Source organism: Malaclemys terrapin, chromosome 7 (assembly GCF_027887155.1).
Source record: "Malaclemys terrapin pileata isolate rMalTer1 chromosome 7, rMalTer1.hap1, whole genome shotgun sequence".
NCBI lineage: Eukaryota > Metazoa > Chordata > Testudines > Emydidae > Malaclemys > Malaclemys terrapin.
The window spans coordinates 47,848,061-47,874,448 of NC_071511.1; the positions used below are offsets into that span (position 1 = coordinate 47,848,061).

General features: G+C 55.1%; 1 protein-coding gene across 2 annotated transcripts; it reads left to right on the forward strand.

Moving 5' to 3' along the window:
• The first annotated feature begins 253 nt into the window (after positions 1 to 253).
• On the forward strand, positions 254 to 24,790 carry ACY1 (aminoacylase 1). 2 transcript variants are annotated; one of them, XM_054034050.1, is made up of 15 exons: positions 254 to 353; positions 3,284 to 3,441; positions 6,207 to 6,271; positions 9,483 to 9,587; positions 11,051 to 11,145; positions 11,865 to 11,941; positions 17,847 to 17,936; positions 18,384 to 18,440; positions 18,594 to 18,667; positions 19,139 to 19,188; positions 19,770 to 19,914; positions 20,228 to 20,296; positions 20,551 to 20,630; positions 21,593 to 21,653; positions 22,602 to 24,790. In XM_054034050.1, exons 2-15 carry the CDS (start codon positions 3,303 to 3,305, stop codon positions 22,764 to 22,766), a joined length of 1,272 nt encoding a protein of 423 aa, XP_053890025.1. In that variant the 5' UTR covers positions 254 to 353; positions 3,284 to 3,302; the 3' UTR covers positions 22,767 to 24,790. The 2 variants fall into 2 exon arrangements, with proteins under 2 accessions (XP_053890025.1, XP_053890023.1); XM_054034048.1 differs by lacking the exon at positions 254 to 353 and adding an exon at positions 1,600 to 1,707.
• Positions 24,791 to 26,388: the final 1,598 nt, after the last annotated feature.

Genomic DNA, 26,388 nt, shown 5'->3' on the forward strand with positions numbered 1-26,388 from the left:
AAAAAAAAAGTTTGCAAATGTGACCTGAGTGCACCCTGAAAGCTCAAAACACCAGCAGACAAATAAAAAAAAAAACACCCATATGTGTTGTTTTAAAAATAAATCTTATTTTTTTCAACCAATCACATGGGTGTTCTGCTGGACTCCTGATTGTTTAATGTTTTAGGTTGGCAATATTGTGTAATCCTTCCCCCAGAGATTGAAACAATGTAGGAGGGGCCAGGAGAATCTGAAAGTGAAACTAACAAATAGTTAAGCTGATGGGAGCAACTAAAGGTTCTTACATGGTGAAAGAAAACGTGGATTTGAAAAATCCTTTCATTTGGCAGTAATCGAAGACGTTATTCACAGAGGTAGGACATTTTGTAAGAGTATTTTTAGGCTAGCTGGGCCACGCTAAAAATGAGACTGTAACTTTGTAAGATTTTAGGCCCCAGTCCTACAATTGGATGTGCATAGAGGGAATCTTGCAGCTGCGTTGAGCCCTGTTGAAATCAATAGAGACCCGCAAGAAGTGCAGGGGTCTCTGGGGCGAGATAGTTGCAGGACTGGGGCCTGGTTTGGCTTGCACAATCTGTTTAACGCTTCATGTGCTGATTGTTGTTATCATGTGTGTAAGCGCAGGGCCCAGTGCACCTCAGTCAGGTGGAAGAGCAATTCAAATGTCATTTATTTTCCCTTGTTTTTCATTATAGAAAAAAAGTATTGAATAAACTGGGCTTTTGTTTCCAGAAACTAAAGCCTGCCTTAAAGCTGAGCAAGGCTGAAGTGGGACTTGTCAGCTTGGATTTATTTTTGCCCAGCTGTTTGAGCAGAAAAGTTTCTGGGGTGACTGCAAAAAAAAGCTCTGGGGGGAAAATGGTAAATGTGGGTGGAGGAGCAGAGGGGGGTGGGTTTGGGCTTGCAAAACCAGCAGCAGTCTGGAACCAGGGCTTTTTTTATTGGACCCACAGAAGCTCCGTGGGGGTTCACGGAAAAGGCTCCTGTTTATGGGCCCATCTCTAGCTTTTAATGAAAGCAAACATGCTTTTTTGGTGCTGTCTATAGTGTAGAACAGAGCGCGTGGAGAAGAGAGGGAGTTGGATTGTAAATGGTGGGGCAAGGACCATCTTCTTGTTCTGTTTGTATAGCGCTGGCACAAGGGGCTCCTGGCCTGTGCGTGGGGATTGTAAACGCTACCTGCGGCACTAGAAATGCTAATACCTCAGCAGCAATCCGATCAATGGATTAAACCCAGGGTGTGAGTCTCCTCTTAGACTGGTTCCAGTGGCTGTACCCGGCTTTACACTGGGTGAGAGCAAAGCAAGAATGGCTCTGGCTTGCAGCACTGATGGAACTGCGATCTTGAGCTGTGCAATCGCCTTGGACTTTGGAGTGTAAGGAAAAGGCTGCACCCTAAGTCCTGAGCAGCCTGGGGGGCAGGGTTTGGGGTGCAAGGGCCCGATCCTGCAGATGCCCCACGGCTGGGCGCGCAGGGGTCCAGCCCCAAGTTTTGCTGGTACCCTGGGGGGGGGGGGCTGCCCCCCTCCCTGCTGCCCCCGGCGAGAGGCGGCTGCCTGCGGGCTGTCCTAGAGCGGGGCAGGGGCTGCGGCGGGATTGGCCGGCCGGCCGGGCGGGCGGACTCAGGCTGCGCCCACTCCAGTGCCACTGAGCGCAGAGCCAGGGCGGAGCAGGCTGCGGCGGCCGGAGCTGGGGGGCAGCGCAGAGGTAGGGCCCGGGCGGCGGCCGGCCGGGGCGGGGAGCGCACGGGGCAGCCTCCCCCGCTCCCCGCATGTTTACTTGGGGCTGGGCAGCCGGAGCTGGAGCCGGGAGCGCCCAGGGGCCGCGTGGGGGGCCTGGCACTGCTCTGCTCCCCCCCCCCCCCGGCACGGCCCCGCTCCGAGCGCGCCGGACTCCTCAAGCCGGGCTGCCCCCAAACTCCTGCCCGACCCCCTGAGACCTGCACTTACCCCTGATCCGAGCGTGCTCCTGCCTACCCCACGTACCCCGACCCCTAACGGGACCCCCACCCAGCCCTAGAGACCTGCACTTCCCCCAATCCAGGCATGCGCCTTCCTCCCACCTCTCACCCCATACACGCTCCTACTCTCATGCACCCCCAAGAAGTGCAGTTACCCCTAACTCCCCACCCTCCCTGCACTTCTCCTTACCCCGACCTTCAGCCCCCCCCCACATCCTCCTCCTCCCCATGCCAGGCTACCGCCAATGCCTGCCCCATTGCACCCCACTGACCCCTAGCCCCCCACTCTAGACACCCTCCTACCCCCATGTATCCCACCCACCCCTCTTACTCCTAGCCAATCTAGACTGCCCTCATTCCCACACTTACCCTTACCCCCACGGACCCCTAACATCCATACCTCTTCACACCCCCCACTTCCCCCAACCCCTGCCTCATACACATGCCTACTTCCACCCCCTCCCTCATTCCCACTCACCCAGACACCCCACTTCTAGCCTCCACAGTACCGACATACCCCAGACCCCCTTGTTTAGCTCCCTTTCACCTCTGCTAAACCCAGCGTCCTACTTCTACCCTTATCCTCGTCTGCAGAAGGGGATACTGAGGCACAGAGAGACTAAGTGGATTGCCATAGTGTCACAGTGGGACAGCTGTGAATAGAACCCAGGAGTCCTGACTCCCAGTCCTTGTAGTACAGGGGTGGGCAAACTATGGCCCGGGGGCTGCATCCAGCCCTCCAGATGTTTTAATCCAGCCCTCGAGCTCCCACCGGGGAGTGGGGTTTGGGGCTTGCCCTGCTCCAGCACTCCAGCTGGTGAGTGGGATTGGGGGCCAGTCCCACAAGCAGCTCTAGCATCCTCTTGTCCCTAGCGCTAACTGCCTCCCACCACAGATACCATGGCAGCTCCTCCTGGGCACGGTGGCACAATGCTGCCTTCCAAAGCTCCCAGGGTACTTGCTGTCATGAGGAACGATCCCAGGTGGGGATTCTGGCTGCTTCCCCGTGTTGGTGGCACCATGTCTAGCAAGTTAAGCCGCTGACGTCAGGCAGAGCTTTGGGAGGGACGTGCCTGTGTGTGGATGTGGTGCTGTGGCTTTGGAATGAATCTTGATGGGGAAGCTTTGAAAGCCCAAGCCAACGCTCCCCTTACACATACAGGTCTAGATTCAGCCCTGCTGCATACAGCTGCTTCATTGGAGATGGTGGAGTCATGCCAGGGGGAAATTTGGCCAGTACATTTGATGACAAAGTCTATTCACAGCTGTTCAGGATGGCCATTTTATCCCTTTCCCCTGTGCATCCTCTCTCCTTCCTCACAGGGCCCCGATACCCCAGCAGATGGACATCATGTTGCCTGAGGGAGACTCTAAAAGGACAGGGGAGAAGGTCAGAGGCCAGGATCCCGGGGAGCATCCTTCAGTCACACTCTTTCGAGAGTACCTGAGGCTCAAGACAGTCCAGCCCGAGCCCAACTATGGTAAGGAGGCTGGTTCCGTTTCTTTTACCAGGGCAAGCTGCTGAGGCAGCATGAGCACTGGGGGAGGGTTATGCCGCCAGCCAGCAAGGGAGATGGCCAGACAACTGGCTCGCTGCTGCGACGGCCAGTGGCAACGTTCTTGCCTCACATGCTGGGCACAAAGCTCTCAGCACCCTTCTGGAGCGTCGCTGGGCTCTTGTTCCCAGCTGTTCTCCTGCAGAATACGGGACAAGGGTGCCACCCTGTATCGTCTGACGAGGAATCCGCGATCATCTGGTAGAACCACTTAGTTCTTAAAACCATCCCCTCCCTGCAAAGACACCTGCTCGTGGGTGGAAGCGAATTGGTGGGTGTGAATCCAGAGGAGTCCATGTCACCCAAACCACCCCTACCATTGGCTCTGCTTGGCCTCCTCGCAACTGGCCAAAGGTGGAGTTGGGCCATGGGGGCTGAAGTGTCCTGCCTCGCCAGCTCAGGGCTCAGGCCCGTGCTCAGTGCAATGTGAGGGAAGCTGGATAGCATTGCTGCTGCCTGTGCTGGGTCCACCTGGTGCAAAGCCTGAGACCTCCATCGCTGATGGCACGTGAATGCTGAAAATATTGAGTGTTGGGGGAGGGGGTGAAAACCCACTTCATCAAAGAACCAAAATTACCAGCCAGATGTTCAACCTTAAAAAGAAGACAGCAGTCGAAATGGAGTGGGCGGGGCATTGGGGAAGGGGTGGGAGTGGGCGGGGCAATTCACATTGAAATTGTATGCTAATCTCTCCGACACTGGCGGAAAGTTCCCTGAACCTTGGCAAATGAGCGGCTCCCTGGAGGCAGAAAGAGTCCTAGTGAGATTTGTTAGTGATCGTGCAACCCAGCCAAGAGGCCTCACAGCTCATGCTGGCCTCTAGAATGGGAAACTCCCTGGTAATGTGAGATGGGGACTGAAATTCCAGCCTGTGGAACAGCCTTCCTTGAACAGCGCCTTCTGCTGCCCCTGGGATTTGGGAACCTCCTTGCAGGAGCTGCTACACCACCTGTCTCACCCACAGCTGGGATGATGCTTAGACTGATTCTCTACTGCATCACACCTTGTCATTCATGCCTGGGCAAAGTGGATGGAAAATGTGGCCAGATCAGATCCCTCCACCCCCCACTCACTCACACTGGTCTGTCTGCCTAAGAGGCACGTGGCTGCTCTTTGGACTCAGCTACTGCACAAAGTCCACATTTCGGAGCTCTCTTCCACATGGGGCCACATCTCCCCCTTGTTCCGAACGTTAATCAGTCACAGAGCAGATGGATTTGAATCTTGGGTCCAGCAACAGCATCTGCCCAGTCCGTGAGCCAACAGAGTTAAGACAGATGATCTTTTTGTAATGTGGGTTCCCCCTGTTGGAGTTGGCTAGCCAAACCCAGTTGAAGCTATAGCTGGTGCTGTATTAATCCTCATATTGGATGGACTGGGAGCTTTAGTTTTATATCGAGTGAAATATAGTTCTCATTAAACCAGCATGTAACATGGCTGTGGGTTAGTAACTTAGTGTGTGTGTGTGATTGTGCATGCATGTGTCAGAGGAGATGCCTTCCAAGGGTCTGATCCAAAGCTCATTGAAGTATTATTTACCCCTTCTCATAACACAAGAATTAGGGGTCACAAATGAAATTAAGAGGCAGCAGGTTTGAAACAAACAAAAGGAAGTATCTCGTCACACAACTCACAGTTAAGCTGTGGAACTCTTTGCCAGAGGATGCTGGGAAGGCCAAGACTATAACAGGGTTCAAAAAAGAACTCCCCTTGCTGTACTGAGGGTCTAGTGAAGACACAGGCCTGACCTGCGCTAGAAAATCAGGTCGGCTTAACTATGCAGGCTTAACTATGTGAAAAATCCACACCCTGGAATGGTGTTGTGTAGCTGACCAAACCCCCATTGTAAACAGTGCTAGGTCCACAGAAGAATACTTCTGTTGACTTCCCTATCGCCTCCTGGGGAGGTGGATTACCTTTGCTGATGGGAGAACCACTTCCGTTGGCGCAGATGGTGTCAGCTAAAGGAGCAGAGGGGGCATATGGGGCAAAGGGGAGAAGCAGCAGGGATTAGGGGCCTGACAAAATCCTGAGAACCTGGGGGGCTAAAGTCTATTAAATATGTTCAACGTCTCTTTAAAGCCTTTGCTCTATTATTTGTAAGTCCTCCTCCCAACTGCTTTCCTAGTGGCAGATTATGATTGTGCTGCAGCTGCAGCAGCACCTGAGGCCCCAGCCAGGGATCAGGAATTTCTTGTGCTAGGCGCTTTACAGAGTGGAAAGCTGAGCCTTGCCGTGTTATGTGGCAGATCTCTGAGCCGTGGCAGAGGCTGTATGAGTAGATTGTTGATGGTAGGCCTGCTAATACATCCATTCTTGGGGCTTAGTACTGCAATCGTGTTCCGTTACTGACAGCGCGGTGCTGGGAGTTGTGTGCTTGGCTGTATAGACCGGGCACTTGCCTATCGACCGCATAGACTGCGTGCCACATTATTCACCAGGTTGGAGCCTGGGCATGACCACCTTTGTGCAGTCTGCGCTTGATGTTCTTGCAGCACTGCTGCTCCAAAGGGTTCCCCCTTGTGGCAAGGGGCCTCTGGAGATGAGACGGGAGGGGCTAGAGTGTGGAGACAGCCCCTTCCTAGTGCAGGATGGGGATTCCCGGATGGGAGAGATGCAACAGGTGCAAGGAAACAGCAAGGGGATTCCAGCTGAATGTCTGTAACTTTCCTGCTTTCTCCCTCTCTCAGATGTGGCTGTGCGGTTCCTGGAGCGGATTGCAGCTGAGCTTGGCCTGGGGTGTCAGAAAGTGGAGGTAGGAAAAGTGAACCCACCCACTCCTCTGCCCCCACAGTGAAATTCATTCCCGATCTGTCCGAGCCTGAAACCACCAGGGGGTGTCTGGGGTGCCCCCCCGCTAGGCATCCTCTGTACAGCACAGCTCCAGTCACGGTGCTTCCACCAGTACTGCCAGGTGGCAGATGTTTCCGCACCAAGGCCTGCCTCAGAGACACTCCCCTTTACCATGTGTCTGGGCTCGTTCGCCTCAACGAGCGCTTTTGTATCTGCTTTTGCTGCATGAGTTAGAAACGTAATGCATCCCATTCACTGGGGAGCCGTCTTCCTGCCAGAGAGGTCTGGGTTGTTCACCTTACCCCTTTCCAATGCTAAAGTGGCACTGACAGTGCTATAGCCTGGGATCCTCCGGGAGGATCCCAGCAAACCAGGGAATGACTGAGTAAATCGCTCAGCGGTTCCCATCTTAAAAAGAATTGGTGGGTCTCAGCCAAGTTCTCAGTGGACGTGTCCTCATCACCAAATTCAGCCTTGCAATGAGCACTCCTTGGTACCCCTGCGGGCACTGCCAGGGTGGACGTCCCTTGCCCTTGGCGGTCCTTCCAGATCTGGGCTGAAGGCGATTGGCAGCAGCATGGAGCTGGCCTGCACTGCTTGTGCCAGACTCATTCTTTGGGTAACCAAAGGACTCCTGTCTGCAGATGCCGGTCTTTCAGTTGCAATTAATCCCCGTAAAGACGGCTAGAGCGACCTAAGCATGTCGCATTGGAATCCATCCCACCTGCACCCATGGAAGAGTCACCTTGTCATTAGTGTCCTCCGGCGTGGAGTGAATACATGGGTCACCACCAGTAGCGTAGCTAGGGAGAGAGTGTCCGCTCCCCCACTGAGCACAAGTGGCGCCTTGTCAATTTCTTGGCGCCTTTTTACTCACCCGGGGGAGTGATTAAAAAAAAAAGGCGCCACCTGCTGCAGCGCTTTTATTTTACTCACCTGACGGCGCTCCGGGTCTTCGGTGGCGGGACCTTCACTCTCTCCAGGTCTTCGGCGGCATTTCGGCGGCGGGACCTTCAGTGCCACCGAAGACACCCGGAGCGAGTGAAGGGCCCGCCGCTGAAGACCCAGAGCACCCAGCGGGTGAGTAAAAGCACCGCAGTGGGTGGTGCCTTTTTTTTTTATTGCTCCCCCTGTTCCCTCCACCTGGCTACGCCACTGGTCACCACCAGGAGCTAAACCTCAGCCTTGTTGGGTAGAGCGAAGCGAAGGTCCGTCCTAGATACACCAGGACAGAGTCTGACCTCAATTACCCCAGTGCAAGTCTGGAGACGGTGGAGTCGCTCCATATTTCCACTGGTGAGACCAGCAGTTGGCCCTTTATCTGCTCCGTGGTGCACTCCATGTGCTTCGTCCCAACCTGCACTGTCCAGTGTAGATATAAAACAGTATCGATATTAATAATTAGGCCCGTGAGTCCTCCCGCCAGCACACCCTCTGGCCCCTACTCCAGAGATTCACTGTGCTGCATTGGCAAGTACCTGTAGGACTGGGAAGAGGAGCCCTCCCATGCGTGGCACTCTAGCTGGCTCTAGGGGGAGTTCTGGGCAAGGAGAGGCTACCCTCTCTGACCCTTGATTCTTGATCCTTGCATTGGGAGTCCAGGACAGGCCAGGGTGCTGTTTGTTTGCCCTCTGTTCATAGCAGGAGAGACCCTGCGAAATGTGACGATGCGAGCGGTTGTTTCCATTGGTGTACAAATCCCTTGCTGTCGGTAATCCCCTGCAGACTTGGCCAGTCCATTAATCTGCTATTACAGGTTCTCGGTCTATTTTTGAGTCGATCCATCCCGACTGTATGTGCTGTAATTAGACTGGGACTTAGCAAGGTCACATTCCTCCGAGGAGGCCTGGGGTGACATGACTTTCTCTGTGACTTGTCCCAGCTTGTCGGCGCAGGAATCCCGACCGGCAGAAACTTGGGTTAGGAAAAACGTGGGGAAGTTCCCTGAAGACAGGATCTCGGTTGTGTGTGTGTTGGCTAGATCCCCAGAGCCATTCAGAGATGCAGAGCGTGCCTGGATTTCAATAGTTTTAGTGATTGCTGAGCCCATATTCTTTCAAGGCCTCCTGCCACTGGCATTTGCTGTTGAATTTTTTTACTGAGATTCCATAGCCCTCATCAGTTTTGTCTAGTGTTCTCTGGGGTGGCCCAGATCAGTGTTTAAGGACCCTTGCTTGGGGTTTTGGATGGTTCCGGGGGTACAGAGCGTTCCCTGCTTGTTCACCAACTCCTGTGGTAACACGCTACCCTTCTCTAGCGCTTCTCATTCCAGGCACAGCAATCCAGGGTGTTGCTGTCCAGTGACTCTTCAGTGAAATGAAATGGGGGGTCTTGGTGCAGTTCCTAGTGGACCAAGAACCCAGGAGCTCCTTGCTTTTGGGTCACCCTTTTGGGGTTCAGCTTATCTGCAGCTTCTGGCATCCTTGCTCAGGGTGAGGGTTTGCCTCCCTGACCTCTGCAGCTATGAGTCCCACACGCTGACCCTGCCCAGTGGGAAGAAGTGTTTCCTTTTGATTGGGTGCCCGTTTATCAGCCATTAATCGAGTGACTCCGCTGTGTTCTCTTGATCCAGGGCAGCTCGGAAAGGAGGAGGAAATCCCCTTCCGGGTCTTCAAGCTCCCAGCTGCATCATTTGGATATGGCTTGGGAGCCCTCCATAGTTGAGATGTCTTTATGGGAGGCGGTTGCGTCCTGCCTGGGATCTCTCGATCCAGTTGCTCGGAGGGCCCCATCGCCATCCGAGTGCCTCGCAGTTACTGATGGATTTATTCCTTGCAGCACCCCTCTGAGGCAGGGAGTTGTAATCCCAATAGCACAGATGGGGAGCTGAGGCACTGGGGAGATGCAGCAATGTGACCAAGGTCACTCAGGGAGTCTGTGGCAGAGCTGGGAATAGAGCCCAGGTCTCCTGGTTCCCAGTCCAGTGCCCTGTCTGTGAGACCCTCCTTCCTCCCTCCTAGAAGGGAGAGGAGTCTCTTGTCCTTTGAAATCTGCTCCCTCCCAGGCGAAACAACCCCTCCCTTTGCAACATGTTGTATGCGAACCCCGCTGCCCCTCCCCTTCCTCCCCACCCAGGGGCTGCTCCGTCAGCTCCTTCTGTCTCCCAGCTTCCCTGACCCACAGCAGGGTGGAGCATGCCCTTCCGCTGTAACAGACTCCCTTTTGCTTCGCAGGTGTGCCCGGGCCGGGTTGTCACCATCATGACCTGGCAGGGCACGGACCCGCAGCTCCGCTCCATCCTGCTGAACTCGCACACAGATGTCGTGCCGGTATTTGAGGTGAGGGGCTGTGTGTGTGTGGGGAGGGGCTCACAGCTGGGATTTGGCTGCTGCCCATGGGTGGGCAGGGGGCGCTTATTTGTCCAGAGGGGCAACGGGAGTGTCCCTCTGCAGAGTGTTTCTCAGCAGCTCAGGAGGATGCCCAGGGGCACTGCTGGGCCGGAGGGAGACCTGGGCCGTCTCTGCTGAGGACCTGCGGCGTGTCAATGCCATCTGCACCCTTTGTTAATGCAAACACAGCGCCACCTACAGTAGAATGCGGGGAACTGTGAGCCTTTGTCAGGATTCAGAGTAGCAGCCGTGTTAGTCTGTATCCGCAAAAAGAACAGGAGTACTTGTGGCACCTTAGAGACTAACAAATTTATTAGAGCATAAGCTTTCGTGGACTACAGCCCACTTCTTTGTCAGGATTGCTGTTGCAAGCAGTGGGGTCTGCCCAGGGAAAACGCCTTCCGCTTCCATTTGGGGCTGCCCCTTCCCTCACCCTCGCTGTGTGCTAATTTTCAAGCTGAGAGACTGGTTTGATCCAAGGCCCCATTTAGCCCTTCGCCTCTCTGCTGCGATGGAAAAAGATGCTCACTGGGATAGTGCTGCCTTTGGAGCCAGTCACCTTATTATTTTAAAATTGTCTCCATTGTGCACGGGACTCCCTCGTTTGCTTCTTGCACTGCGGCTATCAAGTTCTGATGCTTGCCCCTTGATCAGAACCCTGGCTTGTCTGGCTGTATTCTCCAGGAGGGATCTCTGGCGCTCACCATCCACCACCACAAACTTCAGTTGCTACCTTTTATTATTTTGGGGGTTACTTACTATGAAGTCCTGTTTTCCTATGGGCTGCATTAGGCTCTCACTGTACTCGATTAGACGTGCACCTGCTCTTTGTAATGGGTGTGTTGGAGTCCAATTTGTCCTGAGAAGCCCCACTGCAGGAGGCCCCGCTATTTTGTTGAAATTGCACAGGGCATTTCCTGTTAACATGGTTGCATGCGTGGGGGTTGGTCTTGTCCATTATTGCTTTCCTATCCCTTCAGATCTGGACAGAGGCGTGTTGGCAGCAGTGCGTTGGAGAAGCTTGTCCTGCAGCTGCCCATACTGTGTCTGTCTTGCCCTTCGGTCTCCAGCACTGTCAGGCTGGCATTAAATCATACTCCCATCCCTTTTGCCCCCTCCCACATCATCTACCTCCTAATGGCTGAGGTGCCACCTAGCACATCAGCCCTGTTTGATGCTTCATCCCTCCAAACCAGGCCTCTCTCCATCTCCCAAACAGGGTGCTGTCCCTTTCTTTTATGGGGATGGGGATCAGGTGCGGGGAGATCAGCTTCCTGTCCTGCCCCTCTCCTCCATGGAAAAGTCAGGACGCCATGCTGGGAGCCAGCCGGACTGTGCTCATGCCCTCCTGCAGCGCCCGCTCCCCATGGGGAACCCTTCTGTGACACTCAGTGCTGGTTTCTTCCCTGCAGGAGCACTGGACCCACGACCCTTTCGAAGCCTTTAAGGACTCTCAGGGTAACATCTACGCCCGCGGGGCCCAGGATATGAAGTGTGTCTCCATCCAGTGAGTGCAGCCGGCCTCCTCCATTCTCTGTCTTGTCTTAGTTCTCCATTGCCTCTCTGGGGCAATCGAATGGAGCTGAACGTCCCCCTCTGCACACAGCTCCATCCCTCTTGACTCATGCTCGCTATGAACCCTCGGGCCAGATCCTGATCTTGGTTACACTGGCATAAATCTGGAGGAACTCCCCTGAGCTCAGTGGGCAGGTGTTCTGGAATTGTCCCATGCTGGGCGTCTTGCCCCTGGCTGTGCAGCTGCTGGTCACAGCTGGAAACGGGTGACTGGGCTAGGTAGGCTGGGCCGGTCTGGCAATCCCTGCCAATAGCTGCGTGATGCAGTAGACATTGGAGATCCTGAAAGCTCAGCAGATGCCTCTTATTGTTGAGGTCTTTATATATTGTCCCAGCTTGTATCTGCCTGGACATATAACTAGCACAGGGCTGGGGGGCTCTGCTCCCTGCATTGGCTGACTGGAGTGGCCAAAGCTCCGTGACACCTGCCCCCCATTCCTGGACACCCAATATGTTACCTGCTCCACACTAGGCCCCTTAATCTTTGGCTGATATCAGGTGCGGGAAAACCAGGGGGTGCTGGTGCTGGCTGCAATCTAAGGGTGCAGCTCCGTCCATGCATCTTACGCCTGGCCTGGAGCACTGCCTGAGCTCAAGGTTCTTGCAGGTACCTGGCGCATCCAGCATCCTGACCAGTCTCTCCCTGTTCAGGTACATCGAGGCCATTCGGAGGCTGAAGGCCGAGGGGAAGCGCTTCCCCCGAACAATTCACATGACATTCGTGCCCGGTAAGTGACTGGCCGCTCTTCATGGCCAGCTGGTTGCGAGCAGCGGCACCGGAGGCAGCAAACAGGGCGGCTAACAGGGGAGTTTGAGAGGGAGTTCTCATTGGAGGAGAAGAGGCCTGCAGGGGCTGGGTGCTGGGAGGGACGCCGAGCCCTGAGTTGGGGGCGGGGCTTGGCTGATTAGGGGGCCCATAAAAGCGGCCGCCCAGCCAGGCAGCGGCACAGCTGCGAGCAGCGGCACCGGAGGCAGCAAACAGGGCGGCTAACAGGGGAGTTTGAGAGGGAGTTCTCATTGGAGGAGAAGAGGCCTGCAGGGGCTGGGTGCTGGGAGGGACGCCGAGCCCTGAGTTGGGGGCAGGGCTTGGCTGATTAGGGGGCCCATAAAAGCGGCTGCCCAGCCAGGCAGCGGCACAGCTGCGAGCAGCGGCACCGGAGGCAGCAAACAGGGGAGTTTGAGAGGGAGGTAAAGGGGGAGGCAGGAGGGCGCGGCGTGTTGTGTGCTCAGCGTCCCCAGGTGCTGTGGGCAGAGTGGAAGAGGGACGTTTCCTTACTGATCCCTCCCCTCTTCCACTCTTTGTACGCTTTCTGTTTCTTCCTAATCGCCCCTTTGAGTCGGTCGCTCATCCAGCTCGGTCTAAATCTCTTGCTTAATAATCTTTTTCCCTTTTTGGGGATACAGGCCTCTGACAGCTCATGTATCTTTAACTTAAAGTAATCCCAGGCTTCTTCTGCCTTTAGATCCATTAATACGTTTGCCCAATCCACTTCCCTTACCAGTCCCCTTAATTTGTTAAAATTGGCCTTTTTAAAATTATAAACCCTAGTCTTTGACTTAATTCTGTTACTCCTTCCATTTAGTTTAAACCGAATTAGCTCATGATCTCTGGAGCCCAAGTTGTCCCCTACTACCACTTCCTCAACGAGGTCCTCACTACTTACCAGAATCAAATCTAAAATGGCCTCCCCCCTCGTCGGTTCAGCTACCACTTGATGAAGGAATTGATCAGCAAGCACATCTAGGAACATCTGAGCCCTATTATTGCTACTAGTGTTTGTTCCCCAATCTATATCCGGGAAGTTAAAGTCCCCCATAATTACACAGTTTCTATTAGTATTTACTTCCCTAAATTCATTAAATAGTTCCTTATCCATATCCTGGGTCGATCCTGGCGGTCTATAGCACACCCCAAGCACTATCCCTGGAGAGGCTCTAGTAGTCCTTTTACCCAGTGTGAGTATTGCCCAGACGGACTCCGTGTTATCTATTCCATCCACTATTATTTCTTTACAGCTTATTTCACTATTGACATACAATGCCACCCCGCCACCCTTACCTGTGTTCCGGTCTTTCCTAAACAGCACATACCCCTCCATACCTGTGTTCCAGTCGTGACTGTCATTCCACCACGTTTCAGTTATTCCTACGATATCTGGTTTCAATTCTCGGACCAAGAGCTCCAATTCCTCCATTTTATTACCTAGGCTTCTGGCATTGGTGTATAAGCACCCTAATGTATGTCGTTTAGCCTGTCTCCCATTAGTAACACTATATGTTGCGGGCCTCTTTGTGTCCGTCCCCCCTGTCCTTCCTATGTCCAATCTCATCTCCCCGGCTATGTCTCCTCTTATTTCACTCAGCTTTTCAATACTGGAATCTGGCGTGGAGATTAACTGTGCATCTCTCAACCGTCTCCCCAAACTTCCTAGTTTAAAGCTCGTTTGATAAGATGAGCCAGCCTCCCTCCCAGAAGTCTATTTCCCTCTCTACTCAGGTGAAGCCCATCCCGCGAGAACAGGTGTCTGTCCCCGAAAGCCTCCCAGTGGCCATACATCCCAAAGCCCTCCTTATAGCACCACTCCCTTAGCCAACTATTTATCCTCACAATCCTATCAGCCCTTTGCTGCCCTTCCCTTGGAACAGGCAGAATCCCACTAAAGATAATCTGAGCCTCTATCTCCTTGAGCGTCTTCCCCAGCCTGGCATAATCTCCCTTGATTCTCTCTAACGAGAACCTAGCTGTGTCATTTGTTCCTACATGAAGGATTATCAAGGGGTTCTTACCTGCTCCTTTTAGGATCCTTTTCAACCGCAGGTCCACATCGCGTATCTTTGCGCCCGGGAGACAGCACACCCTTCTGTTCTCCGGGTCTGCCCTGGTCACAGGCCTATCCAATCTCCTCAGTAAAGAGTCTCCAATTACATACACCTGCCGTTGCCTGGTAACAGTACGATCAGTAATCTAGTCTCTGATCCCTCTAGTCCTGACCTGCGTCTGCTCCTATCTTCCCTTATGCTGCCCCTTATGCCTTCCTGAATCCTACGGGGGCCCAGAATTGGTGCTGTCTCCATTGACTCCTCCCCTCTCTCTCTTGGACTAGCCGCCCTTCTCTTCTTCCTCACCCTCCCACCTTCAGTCACCACCTGCTGCCCCTCCACCTCGTTATCCAAACACCCAAACCTATTCCTGAGTTCTATTCCCCCCTCACTGGCCCTTCTTTTCTTTGGCCTGCTTCTCACAGTCACATGCTTCCACTTCCCTTGTTCTCCCCCTTCCATTCCCCTCTCGCTGCCATCTACTACTGCCTCCTCCTCCACCCTAAAGCATTCCCCTCCAGCCCTGCCCTGCCTATCCTCCATCAGCTGCTCAAACCCGCGTCTAAACTCCACCAGGGTCTCTACCTGCATCTCCAGCCCCTTAATCTTTTCCGCCAGTAACACTATAAGGCGACACTTCATACACACATACCTTTGTTCCAGGTCCCCTGCTAGGACTATATACATACCACAGCTCCCACATGCTGCCATCTGCATTCCGTCTGCTGCTGCTTGGCTCATGGCTGCTGTAGTCTCTGCCCACAGCACCTGGGGAAACAGAGCACACACCACACCACGCCCTCCTGCCTCCCCCTTTACCTCCCCCTGCAAACTCCCCTGTTAGCCGCCCTGTTTGCTGCCTCCGGTGCCGCTGCTCGCAGCTGTGCCGCTGCCTGGCTGGGAGGCCGCTTTTATGGGCCCCCTACACAGCCAAGCCCCGCCCCCTAATCAGGGCTCGGCGTCCCTCCCAGCACCCTGCCCCTGCAGGCCTCTACAAACACACAAGGACAACAAAGACAGACACAAACACAGATACCTTCTCCTCCAATGAGAACTCCCTCTCAAACTCCCCTGTTAGCCGCCCTGTTTGCTGCCTCCGGTGCCGCTTATTAAAGATAATCTAGGCATGGCGCAATATCTCAACGAATATTTTGCATCGGTGTTTAATGAGGCCAGTGAAGGTATTAGGGATACTAGCACCGTGGCAGAGGGGCAAACAGAATGGGGGATTACCGTATCCGAGGTAGAAACAAAGCTCGAACGCCTTAATGGGGCTAAGTCGGGAGGACCGGACGATCTTCATCCGAGAATATTGAAGGAATTGGCGCGAGAAATAGCAGGCCCATTAGCGATAATATTTAATGAATCTGTAAACTCGGGGGTTTTCCGTTAGACTGGAGAATAGCTAATGTGGTTCCTATTTTTAAGAAAGGGAAAAAAAGTGATCCGGGTAACTATAGGCCTGTTAGTTTAACATCTGTAGTGTGCAAGGTGCTGGTTTTACGAAGGGCAGATCGTGCCAAACGAATCTGATCTCCTTCTTCGAGAAAGTAACGGACTTATTAGATAAGGGAAATGCGGTGGACCTAATATACCTGGATTTCAGTAAAGCGTTTGATACTGTACCCCATGAGGAATTATTGGTTAAGCTGGAAAAGATGGGGATCGATATGAAAATCCAGAGGTGGATAAGGAATTGGTTAATGGGCAGAATGCAGCGGGTCGTATTGAAGGGTGAACTGTCAGGTTGGAGGGAGGTTACCAGTGGAGTTCCTCAGGGTTCGGTTTTGGGACCCATTTTATTTAATCTATTTATAACTGACCTCGGAATCGATTGCAGGAGTGGACTGATAAAGTTTGCGGATGATACGAAGGTGGGAGGCGTTGCCAATTCGGAGGAGGATAGGGATATTCTGCAGGGAGACTTGAATGAGCTTGTGAATTGGAGTATCAGAAATAGGATGAAATTTAATAGTGAAAAGTGTAAGGTGATGCATTTAGGGATGACTAACAACAATTTTAGTTACAAGCTGGGGACGCATTGGTTAGAGGTAACGGAAGAGGAGAAGGACCTAGGGGTCCTTGTAGACCGAAGGATGACTATGAGTAGACAATGTGACGTGGCGGTGAAAAAAGCCAATGCGGTCTTGGGATGCATTAGGCGAGGTATATCTAGTAGGGATAAGGAGGTGCTGCTTCCGTTGTACAAGGCGCTGGTGAGACCTCATTTGGAGTACTGTGTGCAGTTCTGGTCTCCCATGTTTAAAAAAGATGAACTCAAATTGGAACGGGTGCAGAGAAGGGCCCCTAGGATGATCAGAGGAATGGAAAACCTGTCGTATGAAAGGAGACTAGAGGAGCTCGGGCTGTTTAGTCTGACAAAACGAAGGCTGAGGGGGGATATGATTGCTCTCTTTAAATATATCAGAGGGATAAATACCAGGGAGGGAGAGGAATTATTCCAGCTTAGTACTAATGTGGACACGAGAACGAATGGATATAAACTGGCAGTGGGGAAGTTTAGGCTTGAAATTAGACGAAGGTTTCTGACCGTCAGAGGGGTGAAATATTGGAACGGCCTTCCGAGGGAAACGGTGGGGGCGAGGGACCTGTCTGGTTTTAAGATTAAATTAGATAAATTTATGGAGGGAATGGTTTAATGGTAAAACATAATTGGTGGGGAATACCGAGCAATAGCAGGTAAATAGTATAATGACTAACAAGGGTCAGGCTGGAGACTCTTGCCTACATGCTCGGGGTCTTACTGATCGCCATATTTGGGGTCGGGAAGGAATTTTCCTCCAAGGTAGATTGGCTGAGGCCCTGGAGGTTTTTCGCCTTCCTCCGCAGCATGGGGCAGGAATCGCTAGCAGGAGGGTTCTCTGAAAATTGAAGTCACCAAGACACAGGATTTGGGACTTCATCAGCAGAGTCAAGGGAAGGGTAGGGATGGTATTGTGGCCTGCAGCATGCAGGGGGTCAGACCAGATGATCATAATGGTCCCTTCTGACCTTAAAGTCTATGAGTCTAAAGTCTATGAGTTTGGCTGGAAGGGGTGAGAAGGTGGGGCTAGAGATGGGAGCTGCCCCGCCTCTTCCTTAGCTTTGGGACTCCCCTGACCAGTGCGTTCCTGGGAGTGAAACACATGGAGAAACCAAGCACATCAAGCCTTGAGCATGTTCATGGGTGGGAGTAAAGCATGTTGAGCTCCTGGCCTGGAAAGCACTGTCCAGGTCCAGGCCCTGACATGTCCTCCTCACTCACTGTTCAGCCCTGCTCCACAGACTTTCTTGCATTTAAGGCAGGCTGGAGTGGGTGACTCTGTGCCAGGCTCTAGGCTCTCATGGGGAGCTTTGGCAAGGTAGCGTGAGAACGCTGGGGAAGGAGGTGGAGAAAAGCAGGGAACTGTTACTTGGGGTAGGTTGGAGAGATTGCAGACCCCAGTTCAGTCCCACTGATGCCTGCTGCGTTTGGCAAAGCACTGATGGTGGCCCTTCCTCCCACTGCTCCAGCATTACCCTCACCCCCGCTTTCTAAACTCTCGCCATGAGCTGAGTAGTTCCCATGAGATGGCAGACAGCTGGGGCCTGGAAATGCCAGCGTTGGGGAAAACAGCTACTTTCCCCTGCCTTGCATCGGTCGCAAGCTGGCTGCTGTGGGAGTTGGACTGGCCAGAAGCTGCCACGGATCCTGGTCTGCCATGGGGTGCTCTGACTGTGCCACTAGCTGGGGTGAAAGGGAGGGCTTGGCTCAGCCGTGGGGCCCAGCAGAACTTGGCGGCCACTAACTCTGTGCCCTTCCCCTGAGCACAGACGAAGAGATCGGGGGCTTCAAGGGCATGGAGCTGTTTGTGAAGCGGCCCGAGTTCCAGGCTCTCAACATTGGCTTCGCCCTGGATGAAGGTGCGACTCCCTGGGTGTGATGGCGGAGGAGCCAGTGGGAGTGCTCTGTGCGAGGGGAGGGCGGGCAGGGAGGGACTAAGCTGTGCCTTGGCGGCCGGCCCCTCTGCAGAGATGAGCTTGGCCATTAGGCGGTAGATGGGCTGAGATGCATGAAGGGTTCGTGGTGGGGATAAAGGTGGCGTCCTGCATAGGCATGTTCCCTCAGCCCAGGGCCCAGCCTCGCACCCTGTCTTGGCAGGTACTTGTCTCATGGGTGAAGGATGTTGAGTGGCTGGGTCCTCTGCACTCATGGTGCCTGATTGGGGCAGGGCTGGGGATCTGGAGATTTCCCCCCAGGCCCTAATGGCAGCCAGCGGCTCCCCTGTTGCATTGCCACGGCAGCAGCTGGCAGTGGCTGCCTGGCTCCCACTCCACCACAGCGACCTGTCTTCTCTTTCCCTCCCCCAGGCCTGGCCAACCCGACGGACACCTTCACTGTGTTCTACGGGGAGAAGTGCGTCTGGTGTGAGTAGGGTCCAGGACATGTCCCCTCGTTTTGTTTCTGTCTATCTGTGCGTTTCTAACATACCCATCATTGTGGTGTCTGGGTGCCAGGCTCACCCACTCTCTCTCTCCCCTCTCTTCTAACACGTCTCCCCCTCTCGTTGGCACTTGCAGGGATTAAAGTCAAATGCGAGGGGAACCCAGGCCATGGATCCCAGTTCATTGAGAACACGGCTGCTGAGAAGTTGGTAGGAGAGGGCGCCCTCTTCTGGGGGGTGAGGGACTTGCAGTGCCACCCACCCTGGCTTCACCCACCTGCCCTCTCGGCAGAAAGGGCAAGTGAGTGTGACAGAGAGTGAATTGCAGTCCTCTTGCACCAAGGGAGAGACCATCAGCTTCTCTCTAACAAGGAATGGTGTAGAGTTCCCAGGTGCAGGGGAGATCCCTGCCATTCCAACCCCAGCCTCTGCCAGCAGGGGGCACTATGAGGAGTGGGGCAGGAGCACTGGCTTTGGGGGGAGCTCCTGGCTACGTCAGCCCCAGCCTCTCTCAGTCAGAGCGCCCCTTGTGGCTCCTGTGTGGGAGCTGGTTGGTTTGTTTCTGGGCAGCCCTGGGTGAAGGGCAGAGCTGCTTGTCCTGATGGTGCAGGCATCTGGGAGAGCCGGGATGTAGCTATAATACGCTGGTCAGGACACTGACACCCCCTGTTCCCACCACAGAACAGAGTGATCACCTCCCTCCTGCAGTTCAGAGAGAGTGAGAAGCAGAGGTAAGAGGCAGCGCCGCATGAAATTTGTGGCTCGTTTGGTCTGCAGGGAGAAGGTGGACGTCCTAGCTCCAGAGGATGGGTTAGGGGGACACACACAGGCCTGGGACTCAGGACTCCTGGGTTCTGTCCTCAGCTCTGCCATGGACTCCCTCTGTGTCCTGGGGCGAGTCATATCACTGCTCTGTGCCTCAGTGTTCCCATCTGGGAAATGGCCGTGATTATCCTGACATGCCTCCTGGAGTGGGCGGGGCGTGAGGGTTCATACACTGATCTCAGTAGGGGGCTTTAAGATCCAGGCAGGGGACACAGGGAGCGTTATTGTGAGAGCAGGATCCAGGGCCTGGCTCCACGTGGCAGAGAGCGTGTCCGTCCCAGCGATCCACGCGTGTCCTGGCACTGTGTGTCAGTGCACGTGGATGTCACATTGATGGCCCCAGCCCAGGCGAGGCATATCTCTGGACCTAGCTCTGCCCTCCCCTTGGTCTGGGTGCAGAGTCCTTTCCCAGGGGAGTAGTTGGGGCTGAAAGGCTCCGACAGACACAGATCACAGATGCTGGGTATGACCCCCCCCCCCCCTGCAGATTGAAGTGTGACGAGCACCTCACCCTGGGCGACGTCACCTCCCTCAACATGACCATGCTGAGCGGGGGCGTCTCCTTCAATGTGGTGCCCTTGGAGCTGTCCGCCGGCTTCGACATCCGCATCCCGCCCACTGTCAACTTGCAGGTACGGTGCCCGCTTTGGCAGGGGTCCCGTTCCCCCAGGGAGGGGGTGGGGTGCACATTCCCCCAGGTTTGGGGGAGATCTTGATCTGTCAGCCATCGCCACAGCAGTGCCCGCCAGAAGTCTAGATCTGACGCTGACTCGCTGCTAACATCCCACAATGCATTGCATCGTTTCTGCAGTGCCTCTGGGGCAAAGCAGCAGCACAAAGGATTCTGGGAGGCATCAGAGAAGCAGAACAAGGGCTGATGGCGTGGACCTGAGAGAGAACCCCCCCTCACTCACGCCCCCTGTTGGTTTGCCCCCTCTCCTGCAGGCATTTGAGGAGCAGCTCACAGTCTGGTGCCGGGCAGCTGGAGAGGGTGTCACCTACAAGTTCTACCAGGTACGGCATGGAACTGAGGAGCTGGGCTTGGAACCACCCCTTGAAATCTGCTTCGGTGTGTGTAACTTGGCTGGGCACCTCCATGCCCTCACCCTCCCTGTGCAGCCCATCCCAGATGGACCCCCACCTTCCTGCCCCACGCTGCCCCCGAGCCTCTTGGCCTCCCACCCCCCTTGCTCTGCCGCCACCCCAGCCTCCTCCCTCCATCCCCCACCAGGAAGATTTAACACTCTCCCCTCTTTCCTTTGATGTAGAAATGTATGGATCAGACAGTGACCTGCATCGAGGAGTCTGACCCGTGGTGGAAGGCATTCAGTGGGGCCTGCAGAGACATGTGAGTGTGACTCTCATGCAGAAAAGGACCTGGGGATTACAGTGGATGAAAAGCTGGATATGAATCAGCAGTGTGCCCTTGTTGCCAAGAAGGCCAATGGCATATTGGGCTGTATTAGTAGGTGCATTGCCAGCAGATCAAGGGAAGTGATTATTCCCCTCTATTCGGCACTGGTGAGGCCACACCTGGAGTATTGTGTCCAGGTTAGGGCCCCCCACTACAGAAAGGTTGTGGACAAATTGGAGAGAGTCCAGCAGAGGGCAACGAAAATGATCAGGGGGGCCGGGGCCCATGACTTACGAGGAGCGGCTGAGGGAACTGGGGTTATTTAGTCTGCAGAAGAGAAGAGTGAGGGATTTGATAGCAGCCTTCAACTACCTGAAGGGGGGTTCCAAAGAGGATGGAGCTCGGCTGTTCTCAGTGGTACCAGACGACAGAACAAGGAGCAATGGTCTCAAGTTGCAGTGGAGGAGGTCTAGGTTGGATATTAGGAAACACTATTTCACTAGGAGGGTGGTGAAGCACTGGAATGAGTTACCTAGGGAGGTGGTGGAATCTCCTTCCCTAGAGGTTTTTAAGGCCTGGCTTGACAAAGCCCTGGCTGGGATGATTTAGTTGGGGATTGGTCCTGCTTTGAGCAGGGGGTTGGACTAGATGACCTCCTGAGGTCTCTTCCAACCCTAATCTTTTGTGGTTCTATGACAAATGGCTATCCCCCCAGCCACGCTGCTGGCACAGTGCCGGCAGGCTGGGCTCATCTAGGGGCTTGGAAGCTCTGCAAAAGCGGATGCCTCTCAGCCAGGCCTGGGGTGCAGGGGCAAGCTAAACATGGTCCTCCCCAGCTCTGCCGCATGGGGTTGCCCTCTGTCCCTGCCTCCCCATCAGGCCCTGGCTCCCCCTGGCGGGGGAGAGAATAGCTGCACTGGGAGTGTGGCTCACCCGGGCTCTGTCTCTGTTGACAGGCACATTACGCTGAAGCGTGAGATCTTCCCGGCCGGCACAGACAGCCGCTTTATCCGAGCAGTGAGTGCTGGCGCCTCCCCCCGGTCTGCCTCCTTTCCTGCCCACTGCCTGTCCTGCAGGTTCTGGCTGGGTCTCCCTGGTTCTCCCATCCTCTCCTCCGGCCTCTTCCCCACCCCCTTTTTCTTTCTCTTGCTCTCTATCTTAATTTAATTGGTCTCTGACTCTGCTCCGTTATCCAAGGGATGGCCTTGGCCTGAGAGTCAGGACTCGTGGGTTCTATTCCTGCCCCTGCCACCGATTCCCTAGAGCAGGTTACGCCCCCTGCCTCAGTTTCCCCACCTGTAAAATGGGAACTGACCTGCTGTCAGGAAGTGCTTTGAGAGTCTCTGGCTAGCGCTGCTCTGTAAATGTTCTGTATTATTATCCTTCCCATTGGTTAACTGTATTACAGTAGTGCCTTGTGCCCGGCCCGCTACAAACATTGTTTCTTCTTAAGGAAACAGCGTCCTTGGAACTTCAGCTAGGTCGGTCTCAGATGTATGGGGGTGGGGGTATTGAGGCAGTGGGGCTGGGAAGGAGCCCAGGGATGGTTGAGGGGAAGCTGTTTTCCCAGCAGTGAGAATGTGGGGTCTGGGTGGTGCCAACCTGGTAAAAGAGAAGATCGCTGCCCACCTCTGCCCTGCCGCATAGGAGCCCCCCTGCTGGAATGAGCCAGACCTCCCACTGCAGACTCTGGCACGGCCCCCCGCAGTTCAGGCCAGCATGGGACAAGGGCCAGTGCCAGTGAAGGGTGGGAATGCAGTAATGCCGGGGCTGGCCAGGAGGGGGCACCACACAGGGTTGAATGTCAGTGGGGGGCGGGGAATACACAGCTTGATCCCCTGTTTGCAGGTGGCTCAGTCCAGCCCCACCCCCTAATTGGTTCCACACTCCTTGGACCCCATATAGTTTGATACAGCTGCTAGGCTCTGTGTGGAGGCAGTGACTTCCCCTTTCACTGCTTTGCAGGCTGGTCACCCGGCCCTCGGCTTCTCCCCCATGAACCACACCCCGGTACTGCTGCACGACCACAACGAGTACCTCAACGAGCGAGTCTTTCTGCGGGGCATCGAGATCTACACCTGCCTCCTCTCCTCCTTGGCCAGCGTCCCCCCTCTGCCGGCGGAGGGCTGAGGGGCACAGCAGGAGGTGGGGGATACTAAAGTGAGAGACGGGGAGTGAAAATTCATGGGGGCAGGGGGCAATGGACATACAGGGGCTCGGGTAAGAAGCAGCTGCCTGGGGATGGGCAGGACTCCAGGGTTCCTTGGTGGCAGCACCATGTGCAGAACTACCCAGCTGTGCCAGCCCAGAGGGGCAGGTGCCTGTTGTGTCCGGGGGAAGGGGAAGCTTGTGTCCCTGCCTGTGCTCCAGGTCCCCTGAGCCCATCCATGGAGCCTATGGAATTACACCCGGTGTCCAGCTTTCCAGCCCATGGCTCTGCAAGCTGGGGGGGGGGCACGACATGCTGGGCTTTCTCCCATTGCTTGCACTGGGGGGTGGGGAATACACCTCGAATGCCCCATGCCCCTGCCAGGCATTTACCTCTTCACCACATTGCAGCAGTAATGCAAGCCCTCCCCTCCCAACGGGGTAGGCCTGGGTCCTGGGGTCTATACGGGGTGGGGGGAGGGTTGCAGCTGTCCATCCCAACCCCTCCAAGGCCCCAGAGCCCCTCTCCCTGCTACTCCTAGCCCCAGATCTCTGCAGAGCCGCCTCCAGGGATGGGCCAGGGCCATGGGGCACCCTCTGGGCAGCCTGCCCCTCCCTTGGGCCCCCTTGGCTCTCCCTGCTCCCAGGGCTAAGCATCACCACTTGCCCCAGGCAGAGCAGGGATCTGGAAGCGGGTGTAGCTGTGGGTGGGTGCAGGCATTGCAAGCAGGGTGACCTAGCGGATAAGGCACTGGACTGGGGCTCAGGAGACCCGGGTTCCACTTCTGGCTCTAGCCCAGACTCCCTATGAGACCTTGGGTGAGTCAGCTGAACAATGTGTGCCTCCCTTCCCCGGATGATCATTCCCCCAGGCTCCTGGTGTGCTGCTCTCGGAGCCTTGGCTGGGCGATGCTTTGTACCTGCCGCCTACTGTCATTAAACCACCGGGGGCGGGGAGGTGGCAGGAAAGCAGCTGGGATGGCACCTCCTCCCGAGTGCCCCAGACTGTCACTGCCCAGCAAAGAGGGTTTGGGGCTAAAGCCAATTGCTGCGAAAGCTCCAGGCAGGAATCAGCTCTGAGCTGGCAGTGGCGAGTCTGGCTCAGCAGGGGTGGGTGTTTCCCAGCCATACTGGGGCTAGCAGCAGGGCTGTGGGGGGAGGGGGTGCCCAAGTCCCCTGTCTGTGTGACCATGCTATGAATTTTCATTCCCTGGGGCAGGAAAGCAGCTGGGATGGCACTTCCTCCCGAGTGCCCCAGACTGTCACTGCCCAGCAAAGAGGGTTTAATTGCTGTCTTAATTAATCACTGCATTGGTGAATGCAAATCAGAGCACAGTGCCTGGATAGGCTGCTGCACGTGGCAGCCTAGAGTCCCAGGCTGGAGGACTGGCCCCATCTCAGGGGGTGGAGAAATATCTTCTAGCACATCAGAAAGCCTCAATGGGGACTCGCGTTCCAGATCCCCATTCTCCAGCTCCAGCTCTCTGGCCTTGGCCCCATCACCCAGGCAGGAGCTTGCTGCGGTCAGGGGCCGGTGGCTACCAACAGGGGGTCGATGCTCAAGGACAATGTGCCGCCCTCACCCGCCTACCTGCAGCAGCCCATTGTCCCTTTGTGAGCCAGTCATGGAGCGAGAGAAACCCTGATGGGCCAGGCCTCTGCCTGGTGGATGTCTGGGCATAGGGAGGTTGGCATCCTGTTGGGGGATGGGACAGATTGCAAGGGGCAGGCTGCCAGCCTAAGACCCAATGGGTAGGGTGGGCTGATGCTGAGCAGCTCCTTTGCTGGATCTGAGGAAAGTGGTGGGCCTGCAGAGGTCGTTCCTCATCTGTGTGGGGGGGGTCTGCCTACCCGAGCTCCCCCACTCCAGCGTTAACGCCAGTTGTTTGGGCTGGGGGATCAGGTCTGGTTCTTTGCTGACCTTGTGCCAAAGCTGCCAGCTGTCGGTGTGTCTCTCCATGGTGCTTGTGATTTTACTAATTAAAGCCATTTGATTGGAAAGAACAGCCAAGGGTGTGGTAACTCCTGGACTGGCCTCTCCCTGTCTGTCTGTCTGTCTGATCTTGAAATCCACGCCCCAATGCGCTCTCTCCCCATTACATCAGCCTCCCAGCTGGTTGCTCTGGGGTCAACTTCATGCCTTGTTGCACCATAAGAATTGCTACAACTGGGGACGTCATTGGGTCAGTGTCTTCCCCCACTGCCCTGAACTGTCCCGTTCTGAGATCATGTCTTTTCCACTGCTCCGTGCTGGGTACTTTGGAGGCTCCAGCTCTGCAGTGCTCTACCCAAGGCTACGGATTTCTTCCTGACCCCTTTGTGTCCTGGAGCTTAAGCATGAAATCCTCCTAGTGTATCTGGATGTGCCATTCTGACAAGTACCAGACCCTTTGCTGACACTTCCTGAGATGCATGAGCCTCAAGTTAGGCACCTAAATCCCCAGGGCAGTGTAGCAAGCAGGTTATTTAGGTGCCTAAATACAGCTGGAGGGAGAGAACATGAAACACCCAAATTTGGGGATTTGGTTGTGTAGAAATGAGGGCCTGAGCACACCAAGTCGTTAGCTGAGCAGCCCGTGGGCAGCAAGACTAGACCTCTCAGCTTTGGACCCCCAAGTCCAGCCTGCTGCTCCCTGAGCTAGAGGAGAAATGATGTGGCATTGCCAGCTTCAGAGCTTTTACACTTGCCATACGAAGTGTCTACACCTTGCCTGGGTGTCTGTGTCCTGTAGAGGGCAGCAGTGCAGCCCAGGGCAGTAACACAGCACTAGCCCCAAGCTGCTGGATCAGTCTGTATTCCAGGCTGACACCCCCCCTCCCCAACTTGGCAGGCTCCCCCTGGACTAAAGCTCCGGAATGGGTGCTGCAAGAGCAACCATTCGCAGAATGCTACTTCTCCTATATCTTCGTATGTAGGGGCTTTATTATTGTTCCTGGAGCTCCGGCCTACACGGCCCCATTAGCCAGCTCAGCCCATGGGCTGACTGTGCTGGTGGGGTTGTGCCACCAGCTGGTGCTGAGCCACCAGCCCTTTGGCCTGGGGTGTGGAGTTCCTGAAATAGGGACAGCGGAGGGGACTGAGATTGGAAATGGTGCGCCAGACCCTTCCCTGCAGGAGAGTCTCTGAGCAGGTGGAGTGCCCCGTTGTGTCTAACAGCTCTGCACCCTGTGCCTTCTGGGAGCAGCAGAGCCAGGGCCCGTGGCCTGAAGGATGCACTAGGGCTGAAGAGCCAGAGCAGGGAGAGCTGGATTCACTCCTGCAGTGCCAGCCACCTGGCCTAAGTCGTGGCTGCAGACTCTGGGCAGCTGGCAATGCTGTGTAAGGCACAGGGAGAACAGGATGTTTTCTGCCCACCGGGTCTGAACTCCCCTGGGGAGCTGAGTACTTTGGGCATCTAGGGAGCCTCGTGCTGTCAGCAGCCTCTTGCGGGGTCTGCCTGCCTTTTGGAAAATGCCACACTCAGCGTGCCAAACGAGGGCATCTCCTGGCTGGCAGAGGAAACATGACACTCGATCTGTTTGTAACCAAGGCTCCTTTTCCATTTCCTCCCTACAGCTTTGGAGGTGGGTCAATGCAGAGAGTAGGCGCCTGGTGGGCTGGGAT

What these genes read in the sequence shown, in the direction of transcription:
- ACY1 (XM_054034050.1), top strand. Translation starts at nt 3,303, where the DNA reads ATGGACATCATGTTGCCTGAGGGAGACTCTAAAAGGACAGGGGAGAAG. An exon ending in TGGCTTCGCCCTGGATGAAG is followed by an intron (nt 17,937 to 18,383) that starts GTGCGACTCCCT and finishes TCCCTCCCCCAG; the next exon opens with GCCTGGCCAACCCGACGGAC. An exon ending in CGCCCACTGTCAACTTGCAG is followed by an intron (nt 19,915 to 20,227) that starts GTACGGTGCCCG and finishes CCTCTCCTGCAG; the next exon opens with GCATTTGAGGAGCAGCTCAC.